This window comes from Phalacrocorax carbo, chromosome 9 (genome assembly GCF_963921805.1).
Source record: "Phalacrocorax carbo chromosome 9, bPhaCar2.1, whole genome shotgun sequence".
NCBI lineage: Eukaryota > Metazoa > Chordata > Aves > Suliformes > Phalacrocoracidae > Phalacrocorax > Phalacrocorax carbo.
Window position 1 is genome coordinate 14,100,947 of NC_087521.1, and position 25,257 is coordinate 14,126,203.

General features: G+C 41.6%; 3 protein-coding genes across 3 annotated transcripts in view; 2 read left to right on the plus strand and 1 right to left on the minus strand.

The window, feature by feature from the left end:
* SLIRP (SRA stem-loop interacting RNA binding protein) overlaps nucleotides 1-3,695 on the plus strand; it is a 3,964-nt gene extending 269 nt beyond the window's left edge. Inside the window, exons 2-4 of the mRNA XM_064460497.1 lie at nucleotides 21-79; nucleotides 1,748-1,855; nucleotides 3,571-3,695. Of these exons, the coding sequence (XP_064316567.1) occupies nucleotides 21-79; nucleotides 1,748-1,855; nucleotides 3,571-3,630 (227 nt within the window). The 3' untranslated portion in view covers nucleotides 3,631-3,695. The remainder of the gene's footprint in view (nucleotides 1-20; nucleotides 80-1,747; nucleotides 1,856-3,570) is intronic.
* SNW1 (SNW domain containing 1) lies at nucleotides 3,628-21,457 on the minus strand. Its single transcript, XM_064460494.1, has 14 exons — nucleotides 21,337-21,457; nucleotides 20,079-20,232; nucleotides 18,254-18,415; nucleotides 12,282-12,377; nucleotides 12,083-12,189; nucleotides 11,133-11,237; nucleotides 10,966-11,035; nucleotides 10,195-10,260; nucleotides 8,810-8,926; nucleotides 8,312-8,453; nucleotides 6,531-6,627; nucleotides 5,644-5,761; nucleotides 4,470-4,633; nucleotides 3,628-4,392 (listed from the first exon to the last, which is right to left on the minus strand). The coding sequence occupies exons 1-14, from the start codon at nucleotides 21,348-21,350 to the stop codon at nucleotides 4,188-4,190; spliced, it is 1,617 nt and encodes a 538-aa protein (XP_064316564.1). The 5' UTR covers nucleotides 21,351-21,457; the 3' UTR covers nucleotides 3,628-4,187.
* A 37-nt stretch (nucleotides 21,458-21,494) lies between these two features.
* The window catches only part of ADCK1 (aarF domain containing kinase 1), a 94,216-nt gene continuing 90,453 nt past the window's right edge, over nucleotides 21,495-25,257 (plus strand). Inside the window, exon 1 of the mRNA XM_064460492.1 lies at nucleotides 21,495-22,265. The gene's annotated coding sequence lies outside the window, so the exon portion shown is untranslated. The remainder of the gene's footprint in view (nucleotides 22,266-25,257) is intronic.

Below are 25,257 nucleotides of genomic sequence, written 5' to 3' on the forward strand. Positions count from 1 at the left end.
GGTGCGCGTTTCCCCTACAGAGGAGCTGAAGGAGTACTTCTCCCAGTTCGGGTCAGTCCGGATGTGCCAGCTGCCGTTTGTGAGTACTTGTTCCTCGTCGTCTCGGTAACACGGGGAAGAGCTGCCGACTGGCACTCGCCGGGCCCTGTCAGGTTCGGTCCTGCTGCTGGGGTCCGGTCCCGACCCCGGCTCTGCCGGAGCTGCTTTCTGGAAGCCTTTTCTTGCGCTGTAGCTAGGTTTTTGGTGCTCTCTAACTTATTCCCTTTTCCTAGGGTGTGCTACCACTTGTCTGTGAGCTGTAGGCCTTGTTGAAGCTTGGTGGGTCCCATTGGCTTTGAATACTGCCATTTCTGAATGGTTAACCTGAAAATGCTTTGAGCTTTTCTATCGTTGTGTTAACTTTCTTCTGATAAAGAATAAAGCGTTCATGTGCCTGGTCTCACTGGCCTAAAAATCTAAAGGTGTGTGGGTATTAGCATAACACAAAACCTGCAACCTCTTTAGGATGCTCCCAAGCTGTCAGCTCTTTGTGCTTCTGCCATTTAGGTTATTTATTTTCTGAGCATGTAGGTCAGGGATAATAGTATCCGGCACAGTTTCTTAGAGATGAACATCAAAAAGAGGTGTTCCTGTCACACTTTCTTATGGATAAGTTGCAGGTCATTGCTGAAAGAGTAGCGGTTTTCCCACCTGTGTTTCTCCATGTGAAATAATGGTTTGTTAAATTAGGCTCAGTGTCTGGTGAGCTGATGGGCTCACTATGAGTTGAGGACTAGCATGGAAATGGAAATAGTTTGAAACAGTGTAGTTATTTCTGAACACTGAAGCTTAGGCATCTGCCTGGTGTACCCTATTCTTCAGCACCAGGGCAGTATGTGTTGTTTCTTTGACAAGGCTGTCAGCTTACAGTAAACTTGCTTCCATCACTAATTAAAGCTGAATGCACATGTGTATGTTTTGATTCAGTGATTACTTTAGGAGTGTTCATTAATGTTTAAAACTGCCAGAGGTACAACAGTCTGCCAGCAGTGTAAAACACCCTAATTAAGACCTCACTGGGATACTGAAACTGGGCAGTGTGCCTACAGTACCTTGTGGTTGAAAACTTCACTGGTGTTTGGAAGTGCTGCCAGTCATGCCTGATGATCAGTGAATTCAGTGGCAGAGCTGGTAACTCTGATAGGGATCAGAGTTGGGATAAAAGGCACTTTGGTAGACCTGGCTTTTCTGCGTTATCTTGTCTTTATTGACAACTGTCTTCCGACTGGCAAATTATTCTTAAAAATAACTTTTTAGTGCAGCTAGTGCTTGTCATCTCGAATTGCAGCCTGCTTTCTTAGTATCTTAAGCTGCTGCTTTATCTTGCTGAACACTTCAAGTACTGTGGCAGGCTTATTTTCAAATCAGGCAGCCATTTAAATGTCAGGTCTGTTGTGACTGGCTTAATAGTAGGTAACTACTGCAGTTTGAGACAACCAGCTATGCATTATTCTAGTCTTCAACTATAACTTAAAATCTTAAATTTTTTTGATTGCTGGACTCAAATTGAGAGAAAGGGGTGCAGAACAGCCTCTGCATGTTGAGAGAAATGTCTTTAAAAGTGTGAAAAAAGCTTCTGAAACAGCAAGTGAACTGATTTCCGATAATTTCTGAATCCTTAAATTGAATCTCTGTAGAAAGTTTTTAACAGCCTATATGAATAAGTTCTACAGTAATTAGATTTCATTTTTTTTAAACTGGTAACTAGGACAAAGATACAGGCTTTCACAGACGTTATTGCTGGATTAAATTCTCGACTCAACAAGATGTTCAGAATGTGTTTCAGAAGGACTCCCACATACTTGAAGGTGCTAAGGTAATGTGCTAATTACTTAATGAGGTAATGTAATGAATGAGTAGAGCTCTTTCATTCTGCCTTTGGCTGGACACAGTAACATCAGAATATTGCCCCACTCACTCCAAGTGTGATGAAGTGTTTTGCCACTTAGTGTGCTCTTAATGTTTTTGTAAATTGTTAACACTTTTGTTTATTCCCCCTCCTCAATTCGACTTGAGTCTGAGAGCATATAGATACCACAGAGATCAAAACCTACTGCTATGCTAAGCTAAAGGAATATGAATGTAGTGAAACTGTTCAGGAACTGCCATGTAATTGTTTTTAATACAGGTGGATTCGAACATCAAATTTGGATGTTGGGTGGCGGGGGAAGATGACAACAAATATGAAGCTAAGCTTTGAACTGCAGTGAAAATCTTTCTTCTGCTATAATTTCTTACAGGAAAAATCTGCTGCCTGCTTTCATGTGTTTGAGTTGATAACTTTAAATTAGCTTTAGTGTAGCTTTTTTTTTTACTTGCCACCTAACATTTTACATGTGAGCAAAGGGAAAAAAATGACACTGGCAATCTCAGTGCATTAGTGCATGGTATCAGGAGACCGTACACCATCAGTTAAAAACCTTTTGTCTAGTACCCATATAGAGTTGTCTGTCATTGACTGGTCAGTTAGAGCCAGACAACTGTATCATCTAGCTTCGCTGCAGCAAATAAACAAAGAAATGGCTATCCTGCTGCTTTTTCAAACACTTAGTATGCAGTTGTGTTGACAGATAACCCAGCTAGTCAGATCTAGTAGTGCAGAGTGAAACCAGGAGCACCAAGCAGGTTGGGATAACAGATATTATCAATTCATGTCTTTGAATAATTAATAAGAATTCTTCAATAGCCTTCTGACAACTAGTTTCTCATTTTGAGACTTTAAGTGGTAGGAGATTGTAAAACAAATTAAGAGATTTGAGGGATACAATATGTTGATTGTGAAAAACTATTTTACTTGACATGGTTCATACTACTGCAGAAGTCTTGGTCATGGTTAGTTCAGAACCTATTCCTAAGAGCTGACCTGTGAGTTACAACTGTGGTACAAAAATGGAAGCAGAAATTAAGGAGTGGTTTGCCAACTTCAGCCTTAAACTGACAAGTCCAGCAATAGGCTGATCCCTCAAACTGGGCTGAAAATAACTAGCATGTTATTTGTATGCAATTATCAAAGTAAGTACTTTGAATAGGTACGTTTTTAGTGTCAATTTCTTGGCAATTATTTTGCTGCTTTTTATTCTTTAAGATAGCTACACTCACTTAACTGCCTAGGCTTTGAGGACTGTACTCACTAGAGGTGCAAAAGCTAAGACGCTTCTTTATAGTGAAATAAAAAGCAGACGGCAGACAGTGGTTAGCTTTCATTTCTTCAAAAAATGCAAGCTTCTCCAGAAGCAAAATACATGAGCACTTCTCCCACTTCGTTCTAGGCTAGGTTTAGAGAGTTACCTTCTATTAGTTCCACCTGAAAGCACAAGCTTTTAAGATGCATTTTGCTGATACAACTAGCAATTGCTGTGCAAATTATATTCAACTTTCCCATCAGGAGCTTAGCATGTGTGGTTATGGCTCATGAAACTGTACTGGTTATAAACACATCATCTGCTTTCCATATGAATGTTTTAGAAGCTCAGAAATGAAAAAAAAAAACCTTCTTGCCTAACTAATTTGAATAATTTCCATTGTTTTCAGCTCACTCTCAAACAGCAGCCCCATAGAAGACGCAGTCAAAGAAGGAATCAAAGCGAGTGAGTGGTGGAAGGAGGCTTTATTTCACTAAATGTAAAGAAAGTAAAATAAAAACTACTGAGAAACCATGAATGAGTATTTGTTTTAAAACAGAATCCAGCTGTTTCCCCTTCTTGTTCAAATAAACAGTATAGCCACACTAAAGAAACACTGCATCATAAACACTCTAGCATCCATTACAGCATAAGACAGTAATTATATACAGCAGGAAAGCTTTTAACAGATGAGATAAAAGGTTTAGCTACCTCAAAAACTAAAGCTGTAGGAAGGGGCTACCTTCTTACCCTGAGATGCTGGGCAACAGGGAACCAGCAAAGTCAGAGCACTTGCTGAAGAATAATTCCCTTGTGAAATGTTTCAAAGTGGTCTCCATTCCTCCACTTGCAAGGGGTAGCTGTCTTATGTAGAAGAATTAGTGTGTGTGGATATATATCCACACGCCAGGAGTTGGGAACTGCTGTGTTATGCCATCCCCCTATACACCTCTGGTATTAAAAATGCCTTTTGCACAAAGTCCAAGCTTGTAGTCCATTTCTTTACTTCTCAAGGCGCAGAGGCATTCAGTCCTTCCTCCTCTTTTTGCTCTCATGCTCATGTTCTTTAGGGCGGCTGCTATCTGATGGCCGTTTAGAACCACCGTGTTGCTTAGCTTCTTCCAGAAACTTGTCCAAACCAAATGGATCCTCCTCAAATTGAACTGGTCCATCTCTGCCCCTCCCTCTGGTGTTACGATCCGAGTTAGAAAACTCTTTGTCAGGAACAAACCTGCAGGAGAAGAGGCAATACTCAGCTGACTGTAACTTCAGAGTACTAATTAATAATATTTCTTAACTTCATCTTACCTATTAGTCTTTATTCGAGCCTCTAGATCATCACCGTACATGTCCTTATCCACATTTTTACTTGGCCTGTAGATGTTTTGGGCCATATCCTTGCCACTTCTCCAAGGTTGGTCATAAACATTATAAATTTCATCCTCTCCTCCAGCAAAGCCACTGTCCATACCCTGTGAAGAATGAACAGTAGTATAACACAAATAAGCCTGCCAAACTTCAGCTAATTTCTTTTAACATCAAGGTACACTGATGGTGTCACACAGATACACGAAGATGGTATTGTGGTGATTTACTAATGAGCTCAAGCACTTAATTAGGATACGAGTGGTTTTGGGTCTGGGATTAAGTCCAGAGGACATGACAGCATCGTTACTAGCCTCTGTCAGGGCCACTTCTACTCTTCCAGAAAGCAACAGGAAGGATTACAGGCAGTTCATATTTCAGAATAATGGATCATTTCAGTCTGCCCTGCAAGTACAGCTGTCTCTAATAGCCAAGTACAACCATGCAGAAATGTATATTATTCAGAATTTCTGGAAAACGTTATTTAAGCTGATTGATCCAAATCACACGGAGGCTTATGTAAACTGTGAAAGTAGAAGTGCCTGCTTGTTCACTTTTGATTCATCAGCTTTTCCTTCTGCCTGCAAGTCTTTCACTGGGGATGTGAAAAAGTGATTGACAAACTGCAGGTCTATTCAGGGACTTTCTGAAGCCAAATCTATTTTTTTGTCTCTGAACAGTATAAAGTTCAGGGGAAATAAATGTTGCTGTTAACTACTTATATCTTCAGAAGGATTTTTAACATAATGGGAATAGAAAGTATTTACTTGCTTCTCTCTCAGAGCAGATTTCCCTTAGTCAGTACATTTGTACAAAAGAAGAAAATTAGGTCACTGCAGCTTGAAGGCAAAATAGCTTTTTTCCCCACTCCCCAGTGAGAAAAACCACAACCAAACCACTTTAATCCAGTCATACATTGAGAATATTAAATTTTTGTTGCATCAGCTATGGATAAAGGAGATCAATAGTTTCCTAACTGGTTATGTAGAGACTTTGTTCAAAGTGTACTGACACCAACCATGAGAACGGGGTCCCTTCAGTAGTCTAGCCACACCCACCAAGGAAGGATGAGCATGTTTTCACAGAAAACTACACAGCTGTGAAAAGGTATTTTTACCTTGCTCTGGTTGAACAGTCTCTGGTCGTATTGGATTTCATTGGATGGCCGGGGGTTGGGTACCCCTAGGGCAATAACTTCACTGATATCTCTGTTCTCATTTCTTTGCAGCTTTGACCTGAATTAAAAATTTTAAGTTTTATTAGGTTAGTAAGCCATATCTGTTGACATGTTCAACTGCAACCTGATCTTGTGTTAGTTGCTAACAATTTGCCCCAGGAGCCAGGCTGTTGCCCTTCCTTACTAGGTAACATTTAAATTTGCTTTCCACTATCTGCAATTTACATCAAACTGGCTTGGTCTAAAATGTCTTTTTTTTTTTTTTTCCAAGAACCAATGTAATTATATTTTGGGAAGGCCAAGCAATCTAATTTTAAGATATTGGAGATTTTAAGCCTCCAGAAACCATTTGTGCTCAAAAATCTCACTGGCTTGGGCGAACAAGATACTTCAACCTACACTCCTAGATCTAATTTTACTTCAAATGAACAGCTTCAGGAAATAAAGCCACTAATGATACTCCTCTCTCACTGAAGTTAAAGGATCCAGGTTTCAACATTTGCTGTCAACATGTTAATTAAATCTGAATATAGTGAAGTTCTGCTGAAGAAAAACCCACCCAAAATCAACACCCTCCCAATTCCTCTGCTGATCTGGAAAATTCTAAATTTAGAAGAGCATACACTATAGTACTCTTACACAGTAATACCATCTTATACAATGAATGAACGGTGAATACCAGTATGGGGTGTGAACCAGTGAATATTGCCACAAGGTAAAATTCAGGCACTCATATCAAGCAAATAGAAAAAGCCTAGTGTAATAGTTTCCCTTGTGGGGAAGCCAGTGCCATTACAGGAACAAAGCAGCTTTCTTCTGTGACTAACCTTTTGTCAGGGGCTGCTCTGGAAAGATTTCTGTCATGCTGTCTCTCTTTGCGCCGGTCATGTCTGATTTCATCTCTCTCCCTAGCTTCGCCATCCTCTAAACAAATGCAAGATTGCTCATTACAGACAAGTGCTTGAAGTCTGGATTAACTACGCCACAGGCATTGGCACAGTGATTCAATTTAGTAGTCTTTTACAGAAGAGAAGTGACCCTTAGTACTATTTAAAATGTTACACTTCAAACAAACTGAATACATGGGAAGCCACAGCTTTCTCACGCCACAAGCAATTAACTGTCCTTGACAAGAGGGTTAAAGCAGACATATCCAACAACTATGTCTTCTCAGCTTTTAAGAGCTTAGAATATTTGTCAATCTGGGAATTAATATCCTAAAACACCAACAGATCATCATATCATACTTTCATTTTTTAAGTGTAAAAATATCGTTCAAACACACAGGCATCTAAAGAATGTTCTATGACTCAGTATCACAGAATCTCTTGGGTTGCGAGGGACCCTCTAATTCAACCTCCTGCTGAAATCAAAGCAGGTTCCTCAGGCTTTGCCCATTCAGCTGGGGAAAACCTTCAAGGACTGCCAACCTCCTGGGGCAACTTGTTCCCAGTGCTGCTTGTCCTCATGGTGAAAATTTTTCTTCCTTGCAAGCAGTTGGAAACTCCTGCTTCAACTTTTCTTAAAGTTCCTCAACATCAGCTTTTGAACTGTGGTTCTGAAGACCACTGCCTCATTCTTCCACTGCAGCTTAGCAAAGAGCCCTGACAATCTCCTTGTAGGTGTGGGAAAGCTTCCATTAGATCCCCCCAAAGCCTATCTTCTCCTGGAGGACAAGCTTCGTTCTCTCAGCATCCCCTCACTGGGCAGACGCTCTAACCCTCTGACTATTTTGGTGGCTCTCCACTAAACTCACTCCAGTTTGTCAATGTGGTCTAACAGGTCACCAGTAAAAGGAAATTATTACTTCCTTTGACCTACTGGTTACACTCCTGCAGAAGCAGCTTAGTATGCCCTTAGCATACTACTGCCAGGGCATGCTGCTGGCTTATGTTTAGCCTATTGTCCACTAGGACTTCCAGGACCTTTTCAACAGAGTTGCTTGCCAGCCAGCCAGTCAGTCAGTCCCCAGCCTGCTGGGAAGATGATAGTCCATCCCAGCTGCAGGATTTGGCATTATATGACCATATCCTCCACCTTTTAGTAATAATGAGATCAAAACTGCTCTAAGTTCATCATCTTGATCTTTGAAGTGTCAGGTCAATCATTATCAAAATTGTTATGATTTAGTTAGGTTACCAGCTTTTGGGCCTAGTGGCCAACAGAACTACAGTTCTGCAAGACCAGTTGTAACAATGCAAGACACAGAATATTGCAATTATGATCTTTGAAAACTTAAAGATGGTTTAGTTCTTGTAAAAAAAGTTGCTCTTCATCTGCAACATGCCTTTCCTAAAAAAATAAATTAGGTTAGAACAGCCCATGAAAGCCATTATTTGTACTGATCCATTACCAACTCCAAAATTCTCAACGTCTTAAACCTGTATACATTGACATACTGCTGTGAGGTTCAGATTCAGATCCCATCAAACCAGCCAGTGAATTAACAAAAATCACTGGCTGATCACGACATGAAGAAGAGATGTCTGCTTAGAAATTACAGTTGATGTTTAGGTATTGTAAGTTCTTGGTTTATTTCTCCAAACCCACACTTCAGAGTGCTAAAAAAACCCCAAACCCATAGCATCTTAGTAACAAAGAAATGTACCTTTTTCAACATGTGTTTTGATGCCTGCTCTTCTCTCCCTGGCTTTCTGAGCCATTTCTCGGAGCTTCTCCTCATGTTTCTCCTTTTCTTTCTGAGCCATCTTCCTCTCCACTTGGGCACGCATTTCTACAGCCTCACGAGCCTGCGTGCACAAGACACAGTTAAAATGGCAGAAATCTAGCACCTGGGATGCAAGCAGATCTTTTTTCGTGGACGTATCCAGTAAACAGGGCAGGAATCAAGCCACAAAGATGAAGTTCAAAGCCAGACAGCCACAGCAGCTGAAGCTGCAAAACGAAACCTACGACCTCCAATAATTTAACCCACACCAAGCCACTGATTCAAAGATCCTGGCAATAAGACCTTGTGTCTTATGTTAACCAAGAAGCAGAACAAATCAAAAATCCATAGCCTATTCACAGTTCATTCTCCCAAGGAAATAAACATACAAAAAAAGTAAAACCACATGGAACAAAACAGTTTAAACAACCACCTGACCTTTCTGTCAGCTATATAGAGAGCCTCAGCAAGCTTGGCGAAATTTTCATTAATATGAACAGTCTGCAGTCCTCTGCCATCTGCAGCCAGACGCTTGTCTAATGGAATGGTGTAACCCTATAATGGAAACAGCGAGGCAGTTAATCACAGAAACTAACGTTATTTGTAATAACACAATAAATGTAATAATGTTTGTAAGAAAACAAGAACACACACAAAACTCACAGTCCATCATTATATGCCCCAATGGACCTCCTTTATATATTCCTTAAATTCCTACCAGGTAATACTAAGCTCCCCTCCAATTTTGCACTCCCCCAAAATCTGAATCACAGATTCAAGTTACATCTTAGTACAAATGACAGTTTGTGATCGATAAGGTCCACTCTTTGCTTTGTGTTAAGAACTATGGAACAGTAGTTTTCCCAGTCTCTAAGCTGTTTTACTATTTCTGCTTAAAAATTGTTTTCCCTAAACTGTTTTTATACCTGTTAAGAGGTTAGCTGATTTAAACTGAGAAAGGGAGAAACCTCCCAGCAACAGCAAGAGACACTAAATGCCAATTTTGCCTTCAAAAGCTGAAACCCAAAAGTATTTATAGACGATACTTTTAAGTTTTTTTAGAGAGCTCTACAAATTTTTGCTTTGGTTTTAGCATCTGTAACCGAAAATTTAATCTACTAATTAGTGTCAGTCCCAGTTATACAGCTGTGTTGGGGTACAAAAAAACCCCAACATCCAAACTCACAGCTTTTTGTTCCTCCATATGAAGAGGCTGCCTCATAACAGCTTGATAAGTTTGAGAACGATTAGACCAGTTACTGCAGCAAATTATAAATTCTCCCTTCTTTCTGTACATAAACTTCCTGGCTGATAAAAATCAAAGGGACAGGACATACCTATTCAAACAAGAAATAAAAAGAGCTAACCAGCAATGAAAATTAATTAGTGAAAGAATGCAACAAGGAGACCTTTTGGACTTCAGTATTAAAGAGAAACATGCTCGGTTCTTTATGAATTACCTTCCCTTTCTCAGTTTAGATGGCTTTACTTTTCAGGCTCCAGAAACTTTGGCTTCAGACTCCACTTACTGAACTATTATAGGGATTTTAACTAATGCCGTTTTTTTTTTTGTCTCAGAATGCATAATCTCTGCCATGCAGTAATATATTCTCTCTCCGTTCTATACTCCTGTCAATTTGACAACCCTGATATGCCAAAGAGAGAAAAACTGAGCTGTAAAATCATGTGTTCTCCATACTGCAAGCAGCCAGTTTACCTAACTCTAGAGGTTTAAAACAAGTATTATTCAAGCTTAAATCATTCATAGCAGTCTCCCAGCAGGGTGCAACGTTAGAACGATGAATTTATGACAACTTAATTACCTTCGCATTTTTCCAGTTTGAAATGCACGGAGGGATTTTCCACTCTTGCTGCTCTTTCACAGTCATCTGATTTAAGGGAGGAAGCAACGTCATCTTTAGATATATAGCAAAAGAAAATAACTGCTTTCTTTCTCAAGTGCAGCTATGAAACTACTGAAATAAATTAGAGGACAAAGTCCAGGACACTTATTAAAAACCCAACCCTTCTTAGCAGCAGTAAGATGTTAATTTCTGCACTGTTCCTTTGCCAACACTGAATAAAGTCATGACACCTTTTGAGCCATCCCCTTAAACTTTCATTGCAGAGACCAGAACTCACAGCCGGTTTGTTAACATTTGCACATTTAGTGGCAGTTCAAGTTGTAGGAAACTGATGAACCACCACCACACTCATCTCTCAGAGGAGACTAATCCATAATAACACCAAGTAGTGTTATTAAGGATTAGTTTAATAGTGTTGTCTAAAAGCAGCATCAGTGAACAAAGGCTAAAGCCTCAGTCAACTCATCCATGCCATGGACAACTCCAGCAATGCAGCCCTGCACAAAATATATGAGAAATCTACTCAACCTCTGACAAGGTGCACAGGAAGACAGCTACTTTAAGAACTGTCCCCAAAAACCCCAAAATATGGCACCAGGCACTAAGTTTATCCCTAACACAACAACAGAAGAAAAATAAAGAGAAGGTACACAGAAATGAACTAGATCAAAGAAGAGTTTGTGAATCCATCTGCAATTCAAAACTGAGAAGAGCTATGGCCTTTCGTACCTTCCTACTAGGAGAGTGCATTACAGGTGCTGGAGGAGAAGGCGGTCCACGCGGAATCTTCTTGTTAATCCTGAACAATTAAGAAAATAAATACAATCAGCATGTTTATATACAGAAATACATTACAGAATCTTTCTATCTGCCATTAGGAAGTTTTGAATAGTTACTTGAATCTTGGAGGCTCCATAGGGTCCTTCTGCATCTCCACCATCCGAATAACTCTCTGTTTTGCTCCAGAGTTGAAGGCAACACCTTGCTGAGACGGTGTGTACCTGAATAAAACCATCAAAGTGCTCAGTTCTCTGCTCACAGCTAGATATGCCTTTCCCACCTCCATTTTCACTCAGTTCACTGCTCTAGCTGCATTTTCATTTTATCCACACCAGTTTAAGACTTCTGCACTGTGAACACCAGGAGCAGGTAACTGCATAGAGGATACTGGATTGAACATAGAAAATCAACTACACCAGACAGAATGTATCTTCCCAGGGTTATATTCTCCTGTTTCAAGCTAGATTCCAAAGTAGAAGAAATAAAGTTATAGAGCACTCAGAGCATGTCACAATACTCTTTACCTATGTCTGTGAATCCCTGGTGACTACTTACTGGTTTTTAATAAACCTCTTCCCATACTTTTTTTTTCAGAATTCACCTCAGGCCAAGTCTAACCCTGCCACGGAATTCTTCTGTGTTTGCAGCAGAAAATCATCATAAAAGAGTATCAGCCTTCTAGTAATTCCAATTCTTTCCAGTTACTCATTTTATATAAGGGAAGAACCTTGTTACATGCCATATCTTGGATTGAAACTCTCAGTAAAGACTGTGTTACCAGGGCAACATCATCCATAGTGCTCCCTGAGAAATCCACATTTTGTTGCTAAAACAATAATCCCTCCACAACAGACCGCAATTCATGACATGTTAAGACATATTTCAACACATTTCAAACTACATTATCGTTAGTGGGTTAATTCAAAATACACAAGCCAGTTTCATATTACTTCCAGAAGAACAGAATTCAAGAGGAGTTTCTGTTCTCAGAAATTCAAGGAATATCTTAATTTTTATCAATTTTTTATACAGCATCATCTGACACACACACACCAGCACTACATACCGAATGTACTGTGCAGGAGCTAGTTTGTCAGCTGCTCGAACTGGCATGGCTGCTGCAACCTTCTGGGAGACTGATTTTTCCAAGGCTGCTCTTGTCTTCTCTGTTATCTAAAGATAAAAGTACCACAGAATGCATCTCATCACATATGCAAGACATACAACATACATCTGATAACTAGGCACATCAGTGCATATAATACCTCTCTAATTGCCTCCTCATCTGGTCTTTGCAGTTCAGGATCGTCCACATTCATGACCTCTTTTGGCACAAGATCTGTGTATTTGCTGTAAATAACCTGAAAGATATTATATTTTATTAGTGCTGGTGAACAGAATCATAGAATCATTTAGGCTGGAAAAGACCTTTAAGATCATCAAGTCCAACAGTTAACCTATCGCTGCCAAGTCCACCACTAAACCATGTCCCAAGCACACATCTACACGTCTTTTAAATACCTCCAGGGATGGTGACTCAACCACTTCCCTGGGCAGCCTGTTCCAGTGCTTGACAACCCTTTAGGTAAAGAAATTTTTCCTAATATCCAACCTAAACCTCCCCTGGCATAACTTGGGGACACTTCCTCTTGTCCTATTCTTCTCGACATGTCCTTCAATGACACCCATAGAACAAGAATATACTCTAGACCCCATTTTACAGATGAAATCATCAAAGAAAAGAAGAAATTTGATTACATAGTTACATAAATCACTCTCAGAGCTAGGGTTAGGCACCAGTTTCCTGCTTCCCTTTCCTACAGACAGAAAAGTCCACATTTGTACTTCTGTTTTCAAGGATTCCTTAGGAATTTGATACAAGACTTTTTTAACATCTAGCTTTTTTTTCGTATCATTGTGTTTGCTATGTTCTTGAAAAAAATAAACGATTGAGAAATCTGTTCTTTACACTTTCCCTCATAAGGGTACTTCAGTCTTCATACAACATGCAGCTAGCTGTGCTAACTTCAGGCCTCAATTTGAAATACAGGGAAAGAACGCTATTAGACGGCGACAGAAAAAGTTGATGTATTGCATTGATGTTTCACGTTTGTTCAACAATATAACATCAGAAGGTCTTAGTTCAAAGGGTTAACAGTCATTACAACTATTATTTCAAGTTCATTATGAAGTGCATGTCCAAGTATGAAACTGACCTTTAGCCTCAGCATTGATTTGTCACACAAGAGCCATTTACTGCTTCTCATCCTTCACTCCTAAATTTTAATCCTTTGAATTAGTATTGGTAATATCCTAGCTTCTCAGATGCTGAATGAAGGACATCTGAAGAGCAGTGTTCCTCTAAGGTGATTAACTCTAAGTCCAAGTGTCTTGCTGCATGAAGAACAAAGTATGCTACGCTGAAAGGGCTCAGTGTGTCCCAGAAGACAGAGAAGGAAAAAAAAGTCTAAGACATTGTCCTGGTTTTGGCTGGGACAGAGTTAATTTTCTTCATAGTAGCTAGTATGGGGCTGTGTTTTGGATTTGTGCTGAAAACAGTGGTGATAATGTGGAGGTGTTTTAGCTGTTTACACTAGTCAAGGGCTTTTTCAGCTGCCCATGATCTGCCAGGTGCACAAGAAGCTGGGAGGGGACACAGCTGGGACAGCTGACCCCAACTGACCAAACGGATATCCCAGACCATATGGCATCATGCTCACTATATAAAGCTGGGGGAGGAAGGGGGAATGGGGGGGGATGTTCAGGGTGATGGTGTTTGGTCTTCCCAAGTAACTGTTATGCTTGATGGAGCCCTGCTTTCCTGGAAATGGCTGAACACCTGCCTGCCCATGGGAAGCAGTGACTGAATTCCTTGTTTTGCTTGCATGTGCAGCTTTTGCTTTCCCTGTTAAACTGTCTTTATTTCAACCCACGAGTTTTCTCACTTTTACTCTTCCAATTCTCTCCTGATCCCATTGTGGTGGGAGTGAGCAAGCGGCTGCGTGGTGCTTGGTTGCCAGCTGGAGTTAAACCACGACAGAGGTGCTCTAAAAACTAGAGTACACTCAGGTACAAATGAGCTACATTAACTAAAATAAATCCTAAAATATTGCACGCAAGTGGCAAGCTACTTTAATGTGGAAGAAATCCATGATATGGATAAACTAGCCTGAAATAACAAAATTTTTGTCTCCATCAAAAACTTGATACACCTGCATGTTCTAATTAGAGTCCTTTTTAAGGTGATATAGACAGGCAGATAAAGATGTTGCCTTGTGTTGTTTTTCTAGGTATTTACCCTGTTTAACAGTAATGTTGAGACACTTCATTAATCTTAGATAAAGAGGAGACTGGGACTTTTTGATATTGTAGCATGCCCCTTCACTACCATTTTTCATCTACGAAATTTAAAAGGAAGCATCAGCCTGTGTTTCAGATATTTAATTTTGCTTGCTGCTGAAAAGCAGAATCTCCTTCTAGGCAGAAACATAATACTCAATTTTTGGTACAGCTAGATGATTCCTTCTCTGTCTGGGGCAGCCTTAACAGGCAGCAATTAGAAATCTACACGCCACTGCCATCAGAAAGAGAATAATCTTACCTAACTAGTTGTGTAAGGTACTGTAGGATGGTAGGATCCCATCAGTCCCATTCAGAGTTTCACAAGAACCTGATAGATGCAAGCATCTTGACAGAAATTTCTTGATTTGTAACAGATAAATCCCTCCCCATATTATATTCTGCATATACAGAGCTGCCCTGTACAGTGATGATCAATCCTATGTGTGAATTGAGACGCTACCATCAAGCATTGCAGAATTAATTCCTTCCTTGTCAAAGAACAGTTTCTCCATATGAGGCATGTTACATTTTAGAAGTCATTACAACTGCTTGGTTGGAAGCCTGGCACAGACACCAAAGAAAAAAATTGGTGATAGGCTCTCAAACCAAGCTTTCTACCACAAAAGTAAATACGTTATGAGTAATTAATACATTTGAGAATTTTTGTTATATTCATGTTCTCTTGTCCTGTTCCATTGCTGTGACAGGAGCTCCTTCAATAATGGAGCTGCTCTCTCTTGTGAACATTTACATTGAATTCACAATCTTGATAAATAGTGTAGGTGAGATTTGCAGTCCTTTTTTTCTCCTTTAGCATCTAAGCCACAGCCTTGGGCCACTACAAAGAAATCCAACTCCTGCACAGAAAAATCAACCTTGCCAGAAAAAGAGTAATGGACCTCACAGTTCCATTTCTTGATTTCACTCTCTTCTGTCTTAATAAAAACACAGGAAGCAATTATACGTCCTCGTTTTCCTAATTAGGGGACAGAGCATCAGTCTCAGCAAAATGTATCAATTAATGATGCATTATTTTAGCCTGGCTTCTAGTCATGTGAGTAGAGAAAGTATGGAAAGAATCTATAGCAGTGCAAGTGCTAACCACATGGCTAATGCTGGAAATCCTTCATCTGGACAACCAGATGGAACTCCATCCTCAGATCCATAAGGTCATGTATCCTGGTTCATCAACACTAACCAGCATTTCATCTCTAGCATACTGTCTGCCAGCCCCAAACAGGAGGCTTGTCAAACTATCTCATTTATGTCAGCATTTTTCAAGGAAAATTCTCTGAAGCAACTGTTTTTTAAATATGTACGGGAACAGATGCAAGAGAGATGAACCACTGCAATAGTTGAAACTGCTGACAAGCCACCTAGATACAGGGACTGGGTGATGGAACTGCTGCCTCTACACGAAGGCAGAGTACTAAATTCACCTTAAAAAAAACACCATAAACTGTAGCAAAAGCAAAATTTGCTTCTTAACTCAGACAAAACAAGCAGCTCATAGAATAGGATGAGAAACTCCACCTCATTTCTGGCAGGCTGCTAAGTATCTATTTCTCTTACCTCTAAGTATTAAGATTAAAGAAATATTGGAATGATTATTCAAATCTCAACTCTCAGGATTATGAAACTTCTATATGTAATAGTACTGACACTGTACTATCCTGTACTATTCTCTCTGTTCTCTCCCACAGATAATATTCCACATTAATCAACTCAACACAGATCACTCAAGAACTGCTCCCCATGACATCACTGCCAATTCTCTTTCCTGCAAAACAAATCAAGCAATAGGTATTTGAAACAATTTCAGTACTAATTTTCCCACAGTTTCACCCCCCCTTGAACCACAATACTTAATTTCTAGCCTCAGCATTTACATCCAGCTGGATGCAATCAGAATCAGGCTGATCCAGAAGGCAGAGCTTAGGGTTAGGAAATCCTAATTCCTGTTGTACAGAGTCCAGTTTTGGAAAAACCACTCATCTCTTCCATCCTGGTCAGTATGACCACAAAATGAGAATACTACTGCTTCTTTATAGATGCCATATGGAAAACTTAATGAATGATGGTATAGATCTTCATGAACCAAATACAACAAACGTTAACAGCTTAAATTTAACTTTACCTGTTCCAAGTATTTTCCTAACTCTGCACCAAATAAGGCACAGTGAAAGATTAGTCATTTTTGCCTAAAGCCTACTATAATTTCTAGTTCTTTTTCAAATATACTTAGATCCCTATCTGAACAGCTCAACTATATGAACATTACATCTGATCCTACAGGTAGGTAAACATGTATTTAACAAGTTGTAAAAATTAGGGTTTTACTATTTTTTGGGTATGATTTCTAATTCTTGTCTACTTATCTGCTCCAAATTACTGTTTTTGTTTTATGATAAGTCAAATTTCTATTTAGTAGGAAGTATCAAATATTTAGTATCACAAATTCTGTAGGTGTAGTTAATATTTTAGCACCTTCCTCTTGACAAATAAAGACACTACATAAAGGCTGATAGCACCCCAACGAAAGTCTGCTCAGTAAAAATATTGCCACTGCTGTTTTTCCTGTTTAGTCTAACTACTTTCTACCACATGACAGCATAGAGTCCGATTGATTTGAACTCTTTTTTTTTTCCAGAGGTAGTGCAGTAACTTTAGATGCACAGGATGAGGATATACAAGATGCGATACTTGTTTGACACTCATCAGAATAAAGTTAAATATAAAATGTATTGGCATTAACTTTGTGCAACTTTGGCAACTGTAAGATCAATTTAAAACAACAACAACAAAATTATCTGTTAAAAAAAGAAAGATTTCCCTTGATATTCTTCGAATGCTCACCATATTTTTTGTTTTAGGGGTAAAGGTCACCTTTTGTTTTTCTGTTTAGACAGGTTTTTCCCCCTTCCTCATCTGCAGTAAGACATGAGGCATATTACATACCCATAAGCTTTTCAAGGCATCCTAAATTAAAGCAGGAGAAGTAAAATTCTTTTGAAAACAACTATTCATATCTATCAACTAAAACACTCTTTGTAGTTAACCCTCTTAGATTTTCTTTGGGTTACCCTATTCTTTACAGGAGACACTTGCTAGAACAAGCAACTGGTGAAACATTTGGTCATGCTTCAGCAGTCTGTCAGCCCCCAACATCTGCATGAGAGAATTAAACTTTTAATGTAGTCCACTGTTACATTTGAAAAGGCAGATGTAGATATTCCTCAAAGTGGATTTAGGAGAGCCAAGTAACTGGTCTCCTCAATACTAGTTAGGACTTCAAGATCAAGTGTCATCTCTTTGTTTTTAGAAAGGCTAATGCATACAGCAAATTGAAGTTGGTTCCCATTAGACTCAACGAGAATCTTGCCATCACTGAACTTAAGACAAAAATTTTGGAGTATAACCACTGGCAGTACTTTCTGATACAATTCAAAAAAAATAACAGCACCCAACAATATTGAAAACCACTACAAGCTTCAAATGTTAAATTAGTAAGACACAAGGTGTAGTATTCTGAAAGCTGAACTGTGTTTTCTGTCTCCCTGCCCGCCCCCCCAAACAAGGCTGCCTGTGATCAGGCTGGTTTTCAGTTTCCTGTCTTCATTGGAAAGCTCTCTAATGAAAGCTGCGAAGCTATCACGTGAGTTTTGTGCAGAGACTCTCACCATTTCTGCCTTACCTTTTAATTACATAACGGAGAAGATCATATAGTCATCCTGGTCAAAATGCCCACGTCTGTCTGACTTTAAGAAAACAGGACTGTACCTCAAGGAGGCAATCCATTTGTCTAACAGCAGACCAATGAATTTAAGTATATGCAATGTGTACGTACAACTTTTCCACTTGTACATGCCAGTCTACATATCTGAAGAAATATTACCTTGTCCTTTGATTGTCCTTGTCGAGCAATTGCATCATATTTTATTTTTCCTTCTGCATCCACCTGCACAGCCAAAGCATTGGACATTTTCTTCTTTCGGCCCATATCCAATGGATATTGGGCCACATGAATTTCTGGGAAAGCACCCCCATCTCCAAAATCCTACATAAAAGGAAAAGTAGAGGATGACTGAAACATAAAAGCTTGGTATAACATTTGCATGAGTGGGAAATGCAATGAAAGAGCGGGTTGATTTTAACTAAATGAAACATTGCCAGAATGCTCTAACAATTTTATTATTTTAGCTGGTAAGAGAGCAACGGACTATAGAACTTACACCTAGTAGAAGAAAAGGTACTGAAGTGCATAGACATCATGCAATAACTATTCCCTGCACAGAGTCTTCCACTGGATGTCCCACATTCAACAGTAAGTTACAGAATCAACATTAAAGTGTTAGGCAGTACAAAAGTCAGTCATTCCTCAAATTTTTTGGCATAACTCGTCATCTATTGAGAACAGATTTTGTTTTTTCAATTATGGCATTCCAGGACCACAGGACAAAGGTTATGCTTTGGAAACATTTATCACTCTCCAAGAACCTGCATTTGTTTGTGAGGCAGAAAGGAGTCCTTAACAGCCTTTTTGAGATGCGTATGCCTTTGTGGCCCAATGATGCTGGAAACTCTTTGAAAACCTTCACCTGGCTTCTTAAGAAGCTCTTTTCCTAACACTTAAAAAGAATAAGCACTAAAATATTAACTTTATTAATCAACAGTGTAGGGAGGGAACTGAAGGGAAGATATAATTTTTAACGTCGTATGCTTTATTAAATACTGAACCTACATAAAAATGTTTTACTTCAAAGAACTGCCGGAACTACTATTTGAAGCCACCTTACCTAGCACTAATGCATCACCATGGTAGTGTTGGATCCATCTTTAGAAAAAATGGGACTCAAACATAAATGAAGGCAAGGCTGTTACCAGCTTATGAAAAGATGGCACCTGGGGACAACGCAGGCTCACACATGAAACACTGTATCAAAACCTCAGGAGCATGCCTTGTCCCAAGCACACTGGCTTATGACTCATCAGAGCCAATCTCAGATATTATTGCCAAGTACTGTTTCAAAATCTGCAGGGTTTTGTGGCTCAGTGAGAAACTGTACTAAACAATTTTGTACTCAGAGCTACACATCTTTATTTCCCCTTCTACCTTTTAACATTTCCAGTTGAAATTGTGTTAAACTGGCAAGGATTACAGCTAAATACACACAACATTGTCCAGAACCCTTTTGCCAGTAACATACTTAAACAATGAATATCTGACAAATTTTAAGCTTCCTTCCAAGCCTAACAATTTCCTCCCCCACTAGCAGCTATCTTTTGCTACACTAAAAATAAAATACACATAAGTATTCTGTTCTCTGATATACGCATGGCCACTTATTCCAGCTATAGTCAGGAACATGTATTTAACAAATAATGACAGAGGAACAACATAGACGTCTTTCTCTGAGGATCCTGCCTTCACATAAAAGATCACAGACTTAGTTCCATATTACGATATAGCAATCTCTGAAGGGAAGAATCCGTGTAACATCCCGTTTGCCATCAAATGTTTTAAGTAACCTGGTGAACTGGAACAATTTTCCCCAATCGAAGAAGAGATCCAAGAGTCTGGATGGAAATTCTGCACGTGTAAGGCTTTGCACAATTTTGTGCTACACTCAAGATGTGCCGAGTTTGTTTCTACTCCAGAAAATGTAATTTTTTTCCCCCATTAACAGACACATTACTACAGTGAGAATTTAAATACCCACCTCTAGCACTCGTGGTATCCATCCTTTCCGGTAACCGTATGGGGGAGGTTCCCTTCGTGATGAGACTAGAGCAGTCTGCCTCGATCTTTGAGCTCTTGCTCTTTCTTCTAGTTCCAGCTGGTCTTGAGACAGCTGAGTTGGAGCTGGTAAAAAACTGCACATCCATTGACAGCCACCAAAAAAAGATAGGCATAAAAAGTTAATTCTGATCATTTCACTCAGTGACACCCAACTATGCTTGAGTCTACTCCTAAACGATTACTTTCTCTACAATCACTACATAGAGACTGAGAAACAGTTTATGAAATTCGAGTATAAACCAGACAGCAGTAACTTCTGCAATTACAGGGGAACAAGAAATGTGCGCTCTCTCAGCATTCTGGATGATCCCTATAAAATCTGGTGCTAAATTCATCTACATTGACAACTTGTTTGAACGGGTGTGCAAGACAATGCCTATTCTCCAGGGGGAATGTCACACACCGCTGTCTATCCTTCCCACCACTACGGAGCAGAAAAAGGAAACATGCCTTTAGTCCCGACGTCTCCCGTTTTCTTTCTATCAAGGCAAACGTCCACAAAATGATCTGTCAGCAAACTCCCCCTCAACGCCAGAAACATCCCGGCTAAATTAGTCGGAACACAATTTATTGACTTCCCGTTTTCCAGGTCGTCCAGACTAGGGGCCTTTTACGCAGTTTCTAGGGAAGCCCCCGCTCGGAGGAGGTCGGGCTCCAGGGCAGACCACCGAGCCCGCGCTCCCGAGGCGTGCGTGAGGCGCAGCACCTCCTAACAAAGGCCCCTGGCCCACAGCAAAGACGCCCCGACAACACCCCACAGATCCGGTCGCCTCCAGCCGAGGCGGAAAAGCTCCTTCTTCCCGCAGAAAACAGGGGAGGGAGGCAGGCAGGCAGGCAGAGCCCTGAACCACAGGCAGCGCCGAACACCCTCTCCCGCCGGGACGGGACGGGACGGGACGGGACGGGACGGGACGGGACGGGACGGGACGGGACGGGACGGGACGGGACGGCGCAGCTCCCCCAGCCCCGGCCGGGCCCTCGCCGCCCTCCCCCTGGCCGCGCCTGGCTTCCTCGCCAGCCGACGGGCCCACCGCTCAGGGGAGGCCGTGGCCCGGCACCGCGGTCCCCGGGCGCCGCCTCCCTCGCCGGCCGGAGCCCCGCACGGCGGCCGGGAAGCCGCAGGCAGGGCAGGGAGAGCGGCCGCCCGAGCCGGGCCGCCCGGAGACCGACCAACCCACCTGGTGAGCGCCATCTTGCTGCCTCCGTCGTCTTCTCGGGAGCCAGACCGCGGCGCAGGCAAGGGAGAAGGAAGGGCGGTGACAGCCGTTGCGCACGCGCCAGGCGGCACGGTGTCTCGCCGGGAATTGTAGTCTGCGTGACGTCACGGTAACCTCTGTGATGCGCCGTGGCAGATGACGTTTTCCCGCCCCAGCGGCGCTGCGGGGCGTTAGGGGGGCGCCGGGGCAGAGGATGGGGCCGTCTCTGAGGGCATTTCCCGCCTTCAGGGCGGGCTCCGGGCGCCCAGGGCGGCGGGGACAGCTGCATCCCCGCGGGCTGGCTTCCGGGCCGCTGCAGATTGTCGGCTCGTCGGGGCTACCGTCTGCATGTGAAATACGTGGGTTGTACCTAACACCCCAGACCTGCTGCCTGACGGCCACAGCCTAGTGAACCCCCCAGCCAACATGCACGGTGTGTTCTGTGTTACGTGCCTGTCCCACACGGATACCTGAGAGTACTGAGGGAGCTGGCAGAGGAGCTTGTCAAACCCCTCTCCATGATTTATCAGCAGTCCTGGTTAACAGGGGAGGTCCCAGACGACTGGAGGCTTGCTGACGTGACACCCATCTACAAGAAGGGCCAGAAGAAGAATCCAGGGAACTACAGGCCTGTCAGCTTGACCTCGGTGCCGGAGAAGATTATGGAGAGGTTCATCTTGAGTGAGCTCACCAGGCATGTGCAGGACAACCAGGGGGTCAGGCCTAGCCAGCATGGCTTCATGAAAGGCAGGTACTGCCTGACCAACTTGATCTCATTCTATGACCAGGTGACCTGCCTTAGTGGATGAGGGAGAGGCTGTGGATGTTGTCTACCTGGACTTTGGCAAAGCCTTTGACACTGTCTCCCACAGCATCCTCCTAGAGAAGCTGAAGGCTCACGGCTTAGACAGGTATACTCTTCACTGGGTAAAAAACTGGCTGGATGGCCGAGCCCAAAGACTTGTGGTGAACGGAGCTAAATCCAGTTGGTGGCCGGTCATAAGTGGTGTTCCTCAGGGCTCAGTTTTGGGGCCAGTCTTGTTTAATATCTTTATTGCTGATATGGATGAGGGATTGAGTGTGCCCTCAGTAAGTTTGCAGATGACACTAAATTGGGTGAGAGTGTCAATCTGCTCGAGGGTAGGAAAGCTCTGCAGAGGGATCTGGACCAATGGGCCAAGGTCAATTGTATGATGTTCAACAAGGCTTAGTGCTGTGTCCTGGCTTTGGTCAAAACAACCCCATGCAACGTTACAGGCTTGGGGCAGAGCAGCTGGAAAGCTGCCTGGCAGAAACTGCCCTGGGGTGCTGGTTGAACTGGCCAGCATGAACTGGCCAGTTGGCTGAACGTGGCCAAGAAGGCCAACAGCATCCTAGCTTTTATCAGGAATAGTGTGGCCAGCAGGACTAGGGCGGTGATTGTCCCCCTGTACTTGGCACTGGTGAGGCTGCATTTAGACTACTGTGTTCAGTTTTGGGCCCCTCACTACAAGAAAGACATTGAGTTGCTGGAGCGTGTCCAGAGAAGGGCAGTGAAGTTGGTGAAGGGTCTGGAGAACAAGTCTTATGAGGAGCGGCTGAGGGAGCTGGTGTTGTTTAGCCTGGAGAAGAGGAGGCTGAGGGGAGACATTATTGCTCTCTACAACTACCTTAAAGGAGGTTGTAGCAAGGTGGGTATTGGTCTCTTGTCCCAGGTAACAAGCAATAGGAAGAAAGGAAATGGCCTCAAGTTGTGCCAGGGGAGGTTTCGATTGGATATTAGGAAAAATTTCTTTGCTGAAAGAGTGGTTAAGCCTTGGAACAGGCTGCCCAGAGAGGTGGTTGAGTCACCATCCCTGGAGGTGTTCAAAAAATGTGAAGATGTGGCACTTGGGGACATGGTTTAGGAGGCATGGTAGTGTTCAGTTGATGGTTGGACTTGATGATCTTAGAGGTCTTTTCCAACCTTAATGATTCTATGATACCTCCCCAGGGATTGCTGGCCTCAGCAAACTTGGGCAGAGGAGATGGACCCGATGGGAATGGCACAATCCCAACAAGGCTGCACCAGAAGCACAAGAGCAAGGCAGTCCTTGAGGCACAATTGGAAGAAAAAGAAAAAGGGGGGAAATATGCTGTCTGTTCAGATAGTTTCCAACAAGTTCAGTAACTTTGTGGTTCATTCTGCTGAAGGTTTCCAAGTAAAAAGGAGAAAATACAGAAAAGATGGATTGGAATAAAATTTCTTATTCTGTTATCTGCTACTTAGATATCACTGAATTGGGACATGAGAGGGAAGGGAAGAAGAGAGATTGAAAGTGCTGTAAAAATATATTGATTTAAAATAAAACTTTTGTATTAAATGCCAAGACATGCACTGTGTATGTGTAATGGATATCCATAAGTTACATAGGAGTTTTTTTAAATCAAGCCAAGATATGTGTTCTTTAGAGTATAGTTAAAATGTGGAACAGGTAAAAATACTTAGCAGAGAATTGTGGTGGGAACTAGGTGGAGCTTTACATATATAAGTTGCTATTCATTTTGATGTGGTATATGGCAACGTGTATAAAAAAATATAGTTGTTAAATAGTAACTCCTATCATTATGTTAGCATCTAGTGAATCAAAGGGAGAACAGTCCCATTGTGCTAGGCATGGTTCACCTAGAACAGAAGCAGAAGCTGGCTGGAGAAGAAAAAAGGTAAAATGCATAAGAAACAAACACATTTTTTATTAGAAAAAAAAAATCAAACCATATGAGGCAGGAAGACTATAAGGAAAACTAAATGTCTTTCTTGCAGTCTTCTAGTCATTTTGTCTGTCTTAGCATCTTCTAATCTGCAGGACAGCTTAGTCCTGCAGACTAAATTTATCTGCTACAATTTCTAGGACGGGAGGAGATTTGGAGAAGGGTATGGACAGGCCCGTTGCAGTCCTTCCGTGCCAAAACTCTTACTGTTTTCAGGGGGAATCAGACCAGCTTTGCATTCTGGTGACAGCAGCTCTGTCATCACTTCTGTGAATGACAGATGCTTCCTCTTCTCCCCAGGAGAGCTGGCCTTTTATGAGCACTTTAGGCAAAGCTAAAGATGCAAGACTTTGATGTATATCGTTTATCAATAATTTTCGGGAGCAAAACTTATCTGTCATCTCTCCTACCCATTTCTGTCAGTCATTTAGGAACGGAATTGCTGTTGTCACATATGGCAATATTGCCTCCTGATTCGGGAGCCTCCTCTTGCTGTCGGAAGTTGCCATGGTCTCTGTCTCTAGCTATAATACTAGCCTCAGCTGAAAAGTTATCTTTTCTCCCTCCTACTTTGATATTTCTTTCTTCCTTTGCTGTGATGCATTATTTAACGCTGTATGCTAAATATACAACTTTGTGAGCTATTTCACAACACAGTTTACATGACAGCCACAATACAAAATTGTCATTTAGAAGGTAAAATTGTAGGTGAGCAATATGCTTCAGCTCCTGCACTAGCGAGATGCTTCTTTGGTTTCCTCAGTCTCACGGCTTGTTCTTGGAACTGTGCAGTTGCTTTCTCTTTGCAGACAGTGACCTGTTCATGCTTGCAGATGTTCATAACTGGCTGGCTATAAGCAACACAGGTTCTTTTTAATACTTCATTTTCATCCCCTTGAACCTCTTTCTTTTTAATTTCTTTTTGGTTTAATTTTGATGTCTAAGTTAGCTGATTTTGAGTTTCTGAATACGTAAGGCTCTTAGCACTGGGTGGAGGGGTCCATATGCTACAAAGAGGCTGCACAAGCTTATTCGAAACCGTATGGCTCTGTAAACATATCAGTGTCTTTTATGCGCATGCTGGTAATCCAGCTGTGAATAACTTCTTGTCCCTGCTCTGCATTATCTATCACATATCAAACCTAGAAAATGCTTACACGCATGGTTTAACTG

What these genes read in the sequence shown, in the direction of transcription:
- SNW1 (XM_064460494.1), bottom strand. An exon ending in CAAAACACATGTTGAAAAAG is followed by an intron (nt 6,628 to 8,311) that starts GTACATTTCTTT and finishes GCATTTGTTTAG; the next exon opens with AGGATGGCGAAGCTAGGGAG. An exon ending in GACTGTTCAACCAGAGCAAG is followed by an intron (nt 4,634 to 5,643) that starts GTAAAAATACCT and finishes CATTCTTCACAG; the next exon opens with GGTATGGACAGTGGCTTTGC.